The 9,932-nt window shown below is 43.6% G+C and overlaps 1 protein-coding gene across 3 annotated transcripts in view; it reads left to right on the forward strand.

Annotated features, from left to right (window-relative positions):
* Nucleotides 1-3,699, forward strand: part of LOC110320657 (Fc receptor-like protein 1) — a 14,691-nt gene extending 10,992 nt beyond the window's left edge. For all 3 annotated transcript variants that reach the window (XM_021196759.1, XM_021196760.1, XM_021196761.1), the window contains 4 exons: nucleotides 1,558-1,640; nucleotides 1,814-1,885; nucleotides 2,442-2,473; nucleotides 3,595-3,699. In XM_021196759.1, coding sequence (XP_021052418.1) covers nucleotides 1,558-1,640; nucleotides 1,814-1,885; nucleotides 2,442-2,473; nucleotides 3,595-3,699 — 292 coding nt within the window. The remainder of the gene's footprint in view (nucleotides 1-1,557; nucleotides 1,641-1,813; nucleotides 1,886-2,441; nucleotides 2,474-3,594) is intronic.
* The last annotated feature ends 6,233 nt before the right edge of the window (nucleotides 3,700-9,932 follow it).

The following is a 9,932-nucleotide window of genomic DNA, read 5'->3' on the forward strand; positions in this document are numbered from 1 at the left end:
AGGAGAGGAGAGGAGAGGTCAAAGAGAAAGGGAAGAGGAGAGAGAAGAGAGAGAAGACAAAGGAATGAGAGTAAGAGGATAAGAGTGAGAGTAAGAGAAGAGCAAGAGAAGAGAGCTGGTGTGCTGAACAGCCCTTTTTATGGTCTCCACTTTTGCTAGGTAACTGGGGAGGAGTTTAGCCTGAAGGTCAGAAGCTTGGGCCATTGCTTACGTGACCACTGAACATACTTCTCTTGTGGGGCTGTGGGAGGTGGTATCTTAGGCAGGGGCCGGAGTTCCAGGAGTCTGGGGGAATGCCTACTGTGTCATGAGAATTATGACCATCAGGGTTCAGACCTCAGCTCGACTGAATACCAGCCTGCAATTCCCCACACCGGTGGTGTAGCATGTGTGTGACAATTTTCCTTTGCTCCTTATTCAAGTTGCTTACTCTGGTCCATATTTAACTGAGACAAGTCCCTGTTTCTTTACTTAGCATCCTGCACTGTTCTAAGGGGCTAGGAGTTAGACTCCCTGATGAGGAGAAGGATAAGGAGAGGGATCCTGACTAGGTAATGAAGCAGGTGCATTTCCACATTTCCAAGATGCTGGCTTCTTCACCACCCTCCTGACCTGAGACAAAAGCCTGCAGTTTAAATCAAAGGCCTTGTGGGATTTTCCTCTTTCCAATAGTGCCCTGATGATAGACTGGTCCAGCAAGTTCAAGAGCTTTCTTTAAACAAAACAAAACATTTATTTATTTGTATGTATATAGATGTTTTGTCTGTTTTGACTGTGTATCATGTATGTGCAGTCCTTGTGGAGGAGGGCATGGGATCCCCTAGGACTGGAGTTACATACGGTTATGAGCTAAGCCGCCATGTAGGTGCTAGGAATTGAACTCAGATCCTTTTGATGAACAGTCAGTGTTCTTAGCTGCTGAACCACCTCTCCAGCTTCCAAGATAAAGATCCTATCAGGACACATTTATCCACAAGTTGTGGGCCAACCAGTCATTCAGGATTTTTTCAACTGATCAGCCAGAGATTAGGAGAGGAAGATCCTTCAATGACTTCAATAACAACAACAACAACAACAACAACAACAACAACAACAACAACCAGCCCTCAAAGAGAAGTTAGCCCTCAGCTTTTCAAGACTGGCCATTCCCTTGCTCTGCTGAGGGTCTTCCTCTGCGTGCCTGCTCTATGTGCCTGTTTCCTCAGCCCTAGTAAAAAGCCTTTCTTCCACTGCTGGTTCTGTCTTCCGCCATCTGCTGTGGTCACAATTTCTCTGCTGTTACCTTTTGCCTGCAGGATTCTTCCTGCCTTTGAACTCTTTTACTATCAGAGAAAATGAGTAAGACCCAGATCCCTACATGGTAACAGCTAGATGCGTGGGTGATATCAGAGGATGAGTGAGCAAAAACAACCCGTTCCTGTGGGGCATGTGTGGCCCCACAGAGCCCCGGTCCACATTCGAGTGAGGGTTCTTCTTATACCACAGAGCTGTACCCTCCAGCTGACCCTTTCCATCACATCTGGGACATCTGGGATGCCATGTGTTTTGTGTTTGCAGGAGCCCTCCTCAGACTGTGCTCCAAGAACCCACCTACCCTAACTTGCCCGACCCAAGGCAGCCAGAGCCCCTGTATGAGAACGGTAAGGCTTCCCGATGATCCAAGCCAACACGGCACAAGCTGAAGGGGAGGCTCTACAGGAGGTTGTCTGCTTGACAAAGTCGATTCTGCTGTGACCTCGTAGGAGGGGGCTGGGGCGTCAGTGGAAGAACAGGAGGAAAGGACTGTGGCAATACACCTCTTCTCTTGTTTCAGTGAACGTTGTAAGTGGCGATGACGTTTATTCTCTGGTGTACCACACTCAGCAGGTGCTGGAACCAGCAGCCGGTGAGACATGAAATGGGATGAATTTTTCTCTGACTCTTGTCTGTCCCAGAACCAAGAGGACAATCCGTAGTTCTGCTCCAAAGCATGGCAGCATTTGTCCTAGGGCTGACTGTAGATACTTGAAAACTGACCTTTGTTCTGGAAGCTGTGTAGAGCCCGGGGCTTGTTGTTGGTAGGATAGCTGAGGGCATGGTTCATACAGCCTGTTTTTAAAGGCCATCCAAAGATGCCACCTGCCTTCTTAGCGGGGCCTCACACTCTCCTTGCTGCACTTCACTGGAGCTGCAGCTCTTGTCCCATCCTACACATGGCGGACCCTGACAAAGGGAGAGGTATCGAAGTGTCTCCAGTGGCAAAAGAGCCCGCTTACCCACCGACCCCAGGCTACCGGTTCTTCTGTGGACACTAAGAATTGTTCCCATGATAGAAATGAGGATAGGAAATACTGCTGGAGATCAGTCTATAGATAACAGGCAGAAGGATCAACCTTAATTAATGGGAGGTTGTAAAAAGCTAAATATGAGTGGAATCTCACCGCTTATTTGTCCCTCCACAGCTCAGCATGTGAGGACACATGGAGCGAGTGAGGTACGCAGTGTTTACTGTCCTCTTGGCTTTCTCTGTTTCCTCTGGAGACCATCCTAATAACCCTCACAGTATAGCTGCTTAGGAAAGGAAACATTATCAATAGCCTTTATCTGCCAGCACAGTAGAGACAGAAAGCATGTAGTTTTAACAATAAAGAATCACTGCATGAGGGAGTTTTGGAGGCGTATGGGTACATTTCCCAGAGCAATGTGCTGACGTGTAATTCAATTGTGGTTTATACTTATTTTTAAATTCTATTTATTTGAAAATCTTTATCCTAAAATACTGTTGGGCTGGACAGCCATCAGCTAGAGCTGTATGGTTAGCAACATAAAAGGCACTAAATTAATACTGAATAAAACTGAGGTAGTGACATGTATTATGAAAAAGTCCTAATTCATAACTCCTGGATAATTTAAGATATCCATGGAGAGAGTACAACAGTTAAGAGCCTTACTGCTCTTATAGAAGACCAGAATTCAGTTCTCAGCACCTACACTGGGCAGCTCACAACCAGCCACACCTCCAGTGTCAGGGAATCCAGTGGCTTCTTCTACTCCCCATGGGCACCTGCACTCATGTGCACACACTCACATATAAACACACACATCGATATGTACAGTTTTTTAAAATTCTGAAGAATATCCATGATGCTACAATGGTACTTTCTTATTTATTATATGTAAGTACACTGTAGCTGTCTTCAGACACTCCAGAAGAGGGCATCAGATCTTGTTATGGATGGTTGTGAGCCACCATGTGGTTGCTGGGATTTGAACTCTGGACCTTCGGAAGAGCAGTCGGGTGCTCTTACCCACTGAGTCATCTCACCAGCCCACAATGGTACTTTCTGAAAGTTGGGGGTATTCTGGCTTTGCTCCACCAAGCAGAACTCAAGTCCTCTGTGGACTCTGGGAGCACACACAGTTTAATTTATTCTGACATCTTTGAACAATGACTACCTTTGGAATTGCTCAGAAGGAAAACCTCTGGAGTCTTCCAGAGTCACAGGCTCTTTTGACAAGGCTGGCAGAAGGCCACAGGCTTCCCAGAGGCTCCTTTTAAGGTGCTGTGTGTGCATAAGACAAAATGAGGCTGGCTAGGAAGAGGCCCAGTGGAAGACTTACCCTCCGTCTTCTCTTCTTTGGTCCTTTCAGGTCTCCTCTGGAATCTATTCTAAGCCAAGGATAAACATTGGGTATATGGACTATGAAGACACCATGTAGAATTATGTAAACAGCAACTGTGGAGTGCTACATACAAGCCCAAGGCCTGATGTGGCCTCCAAGGACACCAGGGACAAGCATAGCTTGCACAATTTCCCCACACACTGCCATTCATTAGCTGGGTCCTTCACCTACCCCATGTGAAGCTGGAGCAAGTCCTGCAGAAACCACCCAGGAAAACCAACTTAGATGGAGAAGCCAGAAGCATTTGNATCTGGTTGTTACCCATTCATGTTGGGGCATGGTGAACTGCACANGAACTTTTATTTACAAGAGGAAAATGGTGTGATGAAAGCAACTAAGGTCTTACAGCAGAGGGACAGTGCGCCTCAGAGAGCACAAAGCCGAGATCAATGGCTTTGCGGGTCTGCTGTGGAGACAGAGCCATGCTTCCTCTGTGCACATATCCTAAAGTACCCGACAGTGTACTTTTGAGTCACTGTCATCAATTTAGAATTAAAACACTGTTGCATAAAAATGTACTGTGGCTACACTTAATTTTAGTGATGCGTTTTGTGTGTGCAGGCTAGGCTAAACCCTCTTGGGTTTATAATAGTCTTTGAAAGGTTCACCAAGTTCTAAGTTTTGAACTTGATGCAACATTTAGACTAAGCTTTATGAATCTATGGGTACAGTGTTTACTCTTGAATTCTCAAACTTTTGAAAAAAATGTTCATTTTGCTTGAAGTATGTTTTTAATGTAAAACAATTATAATCTCACATTTATATATTAAAACAATTTAGAGATGAAGTTAAAAGCAAAACCTTTGCTATCAGATATCACAAATGGCCACTGCTGTAGAAACTTAGCCTGTATTTCTCTAGGTGGTTTCCATTTGTGGAACAGTTACACGTGCATATAAACACTAGATAATCAAAGGCATAGCTATTCAAGTAACTGAAATATTTCCAGGTCTATATGTATATCTAACACCCTATTTCAAAAGCCTGTGGGATACTCTGTTACACATTCACATGAATATATATGCATTTTCCTTTTATATAGCAGTGAATATATATAATCTCAAATTTATTATTTTAACTTTTTTCTTTTATGAGAATGTTTTGTAGACCAAATTTTCCTAGAATTTGAGATTATCCTGCTTCAGTCTTCCAAGAACTGGATTTACAGTTGTGTGCTACCAAATGCTATTCATTTCATCTGTTTAAATGTATGGTCCAGGAACATCATTTACTCTCACAACATTTTAGTACTTTTGACAACTGATGGACATTAAAGTTGCTTCAGATTTTCATAGGATAAACGCAGTGCCCATTAAATGTCTTCACATTTGCACTCTCCTGTGAGATTATCTGAGGAGTACATTTGGAAATTGGGCATGACACAATGTTAATAAATACTCTCAAATTTCTCTCCAGTAAATCTATACAAATCTACACACCCTCCAACAATATAAGAGGGAATCTGCGTGTAGGGGAAAGATATAGTCGACATTTTTTAGGTTAGTTCAGCTGATCACCTGTGCATCAAGTCAGTTATTAGTGTTTATTATACTAGTTTGCTACACTTAATCTTTGCCTTTTCATTTTTCTTTTATTTTTCAAAGATGAAAAACTTGTATTTTTAAATAAAAAAAATAGTAAAAGTCTTATAAGAATAAATCAGGGGGGTTGGGAATTTGGCTCTGAGGTAAAGCATTTGTCAGCAGGTTCAGTGTCTCAGTTTGATCCACAAAACAAAAATAAGCAAAACCCAGAAAGCTAAAGTATTTGCCCATCTCTCTTATTTACAGTAACACAGTTTCTGTCAAAGCTACTGTGTACAATATTACTTTTAAATATCAAACATCCAAATGCAGGATGAATTTTCTACAAAGTCTTGATCTGCTAGTATGGACTTCAGTGAGGCAGGGAGAATAATATAACATTGCTGGATCACATTGAAAACAAAAGTATTCATCAGGCAGTGGTGGCGCACCCCTTTAGTCCCAGCACTCAGAGGCAGAGGCAGGTGGATCTCCAGATTCGAGGCCAACCTGGTCTATAGAGCGAGTTCCAGCACAACAAGGGCTACACAGAGAAACCCTGTCTCAAAAGACAAACAAAAATGTAATCGTCACATTGGTAGTAACTTCTTCCACACAGCCTTCAGGAAGACCCTGGGAGCTATCTTTCATGTCTGGGACTACCCTAGCCCAGTCCTCCTGCCTGGAGTCTTTTCCATTTTACATGGAAAAGCCTCTATCCAGCCAGTAATATTTACCAGGACTAAAAGAAGTTGAGACTTAGGTCCTCCTGACATGTGTAAAATCTTGCCACCCCTCTTTTGGAGATGTCTCATGTCTTTGGTACCTGGGAGTATAGGTGCTTATTTGGTGGATTTATTTGTTGATGAACCTGGACTAGTTGTTGCATGGCTTCAGTAAGATCATCCTCTTAGCCAGTGTTAGAGTCTTCTGTCCCAGGTGATACATCAGATGGAGGGGCTTTAGGATCTTCCATTAAAGAAGTTTAGGAAACAAGAGCTACTGGGAGAGACCTCCACCTGTGCTAGTCCAGCTGACACTCTTTCTTTGAGACCAGAGCTGGCTTGGAGGGGGAATATTGAGTTCTCTCAGGAGGCAGCAAGAATTCTTCCCAGAGAACAGGAAGTGTCCCATGCTATTACCCAGAGCTGCCCCTTTATACTTGGAGGCAGCTGCCTGATTTCCCCTAGCCACAGGATCTTCCAACATTTGGTGTTCATTACAGAGGCTTGGATGAGAAGAAGGACAGCATCTAAGAGTTCAAGAATTTTCTGTGAATGTTTAATGATAGCTTCAGTGGTATTTAAAAGGCCACTTTCCCTCCAGGGATTTGCATGGGGATTGGGATTATGTCCAGTCTATTATGTTCTGAGAGAGAGCTGCAAAAAAAAACAAAATGTGGATTTTTCTCAAAATACCTGTGGCTGCATGTAGAATTAGGAAGGCACGTGTAGAATCCTTACAGATATTAGCTTTCTCTTACTTGCACAATTCAAGAGCTATAGTGAAACGCAAAGCATGTGACAAGTTGGGCACTAGAATTCTGGAGTAGAGGCCTCAAGGCAGAATGCCCACACTCATAATATGTGCAATCACGTAGCTAATTCCGTCCTTGATGAAAGAGCTCCCACAGTGTACAATACTAAATCTGGAGTCTTTGGAGGCTGAATATTTCAGTCAGGGTGGGCTGCTCAGCTAGTCATTAGGAGGGCCTGTTCACATGAGTGGAGGGGGTCCCCCCTCTCCTTCTGGGACCTATGTGGAAGGATTTAAATTTTGACAGGCATTAAGCATCTCTTCATTCCAACATGAGGGCTTGGTATGAAAGCAATGGTGATTTGATATCCACAGATTCTCCATGGAGTTGAAAATACCTCCAGTGTCATGTGGGGTATGAACCATTAGAGAATATTCAAAGGTAAGCTTTTGAGCTTACAGATCGAAAGTCCCATGACTACAACTGCCCAGAGATAAGCAAGTGACCCCCTTGCTACCTGGTGTAAGTCTGACTTGGGTAGTCCATTGAGTGAGCAGTCGAACCTGCTAGTTATGTAATCATACTCAAAGCTACCCCCTTTCTTTCTGCCACATAGAGAGTGAACTTGGACTGAGTGCACAGTCCCAAAGCAGGAGCCTGGCTCCCTTTATCTCCTGAAACGCATGATGAGATTGAGGGATCCATAACATCCCTACTTGAATGTCCCTGAGTTTGAGTTTCCTATGAGCCCCTATAAAAAGGCCTAACCAGTTCAACTTCTACAATATCCAGTAAGTCCCAGGAAGGCTCTTAGCTGTTTCAAAGTCTAATGGAGAAGGAAGTTTAAAATACATTGGACCCATTATGGTCACAAGGCTCCAGCCCTTTGTTAAAGTTACACCCAAGAAGGTGGCATTGAGTTCGCTGAGATTGCTCTTATCTTGAGATACTTTATCTCCTTCTCTCCCAAGAGATCCCAAAGAAACTCTGTAGCCTGGAATATTGCTCTCTCAGAGTATCCACAGAAGAGAAGTGTATCTGTATCACAGCAGCATGGGTTGGAGTACAGTCTAGTCTATTAAGCCGAGAGAGAGAGAGAGAGAGAGAGAGAGAGAGAGAGAGAGAGAGAGAGAGAGAGATTGAGATTTTCTGCAAACAAGTGTGGGATCTCCCGAAACACCTGTAGTAGAATGTTCCAGATGACAGCATGGTGGATGAATAAGAACAGCCCCATAGTTCATACATTCGAATGCTTAGTCTCCACAAAGTGGAACTCTTCAATGGGAATAGAAGGATTAGGAGATGTGGCCAGGCCCAGTTCTCTTCCTTTCAGCATGTGAATCAGGATGTAGCTCTCAGCTTTTCTTCAATGCCATGCATGGTACCATGCACCCACCACGAGGATAATGAACTACACCTCTGAAAATGTAAGCCAGCCCCAATTAAATGTTGTCCTTAGAAGAGTTGCCTTGGTCATGGTGTCTGTTCACAGCAGTAAAACCCTAACTAAGACACAGAACAACCAGCTCAGAAAGGTCTCAAGGATTTGGTCCCCATCTCCCTGCCAGGCTTTAAGCCAATAATTGGTCAGAGAACAAAAGAAGCAAGGGAACTTGAGAAGGTATAAACAAGTAAAACAGGTTATTATTCATAACCATTTATCTCTAAAGAAAACTGCCCAGCCTGACAGGGAGCATTGGCACTCCCATTCATCTTCCCAAGAAAAGGGCCTAACAGAGAAGCACCCAGCTACACTTAAAAGCAAGCTTATCAGAATGATAGCAGGAAAAAAAATGACAGCATGTTTTCAATAGTATCTTTAAAGCAAGGCTTATTTGGAATGATATATTTCAAGTTCTGATAAGACACAGTTGCCAACCCAGACTAATTTACTCAGAAAATTTTTCTACCATAATTGAGGAGAAACTAACTTTTTAACCATGAAGAGAGCAGGCTAAGATAATTGAAGATTACTAAACTAGCTCCACAGAGAATGAGAGGAATTCTTCAAACTAAAGAGACAAAGAATACATTCAAGAGAGTAGAAAAGGGAATGGAATATGTCAGAGCAATAGTTAAGAGAATGAGAATTGGGGAAACAAATAGCAAACACTACAAAGGCAGTGAGACATAGGAAGGAACGGGTCTCAGAAAGAGCCGTGACTATGAGTAATCTGGATTCTCAAGTTAAAAGGCACAGATGACCACACGCTACCAGATGACCACACGCTGCCAGATGATCACACGCTGCGGCTAGACACAGGGTCCGTTTGATTGCTACCATCGAAAGAGATACCACCTTAGGATGAAAGGTCGGAAAACATTTACTTCAGGAAATGGAACAAGCAGGCTCTACAGGACTACAATTGGATAGATTCCAAACCAAAGCTGGTCAGACAAGATTAAAAACAAGAATAAGACACTTTATACTGACTAAAGGAACAACCCATCAATGAGACATTAAAATTCCTTTGGTATTTTTGGTTGCTTAGTTGGTTGGGTTTGGGTGCTGTTTTTATTGTTGTTTTGTTTGTTTGGTTAGTTTGAGACAGGGTTTGTCTGTGTAACCCTGGCTATTCTGGAACTCTTTTTGCAGACCAGACTAGCTTCACACTCACAGAGTTCTGCCTGCCTCTGTCTCTGCCTCTGCCTCTGCCCTCTGCCCTCTGCCCTCTGCCCTCTGCCCTCTGCTCTATGTCCCCTGCCCCCTGCCCCTTCCCCCTTCTCTCTCCCCCTCCTCCTTCCCCCTGCCCCCTGCCCCCTGGCCCCTGCTCTCTGCCTCTGGAGTGCTGTGATTAAAGGTGTGCACCACCACACCCAGCAAAGGCATGACAATTTTAAACATACACACTGCCACGGCACACGGAAGCCTTGCCATCCCTCTAAGCCTGACCCTCACCCTCCTCAAAGGAGACGGCTTTGACATTTTTCCATGAGGCTTGATCTTTAACATGGTAGTCTCATATCAACCACACACATGCATTCAGGATTCCACACACTTGGGGCTTCTTATGGTCCCCTCAATGCACACCAACTTTAAGAGCATCCAATTTCATCAAATTACTGTTTATAAACTTCTAGATTAATCCCAACACAGTGATAGTGGATGATTTCAATATACTCTCACCACAGATAGATCATTCCAACAGGAAAAGAGAAAAACACCCTATTCAGTGGCATCCAGAATGGATGGATGGAACCCAGACATCTACATAGAAAGTATTCCATCAAGACACTGAAGAATGCATATTTTTCTCAGTATTCTATGA

Source organism: Mus pahari, chromosome 4 (genome assembly GCF_900095145.1).
Source record: "Mus pahari chromosome 4, PAHARI_EIJ_v1.1, whole genome shotgun sequence".
Classification (NCBI taxonomy): Eukaryota; Metazoa; Chordata; class Mammalia; order Rodentia; family Muridae; genus Mus; species Mus pahari.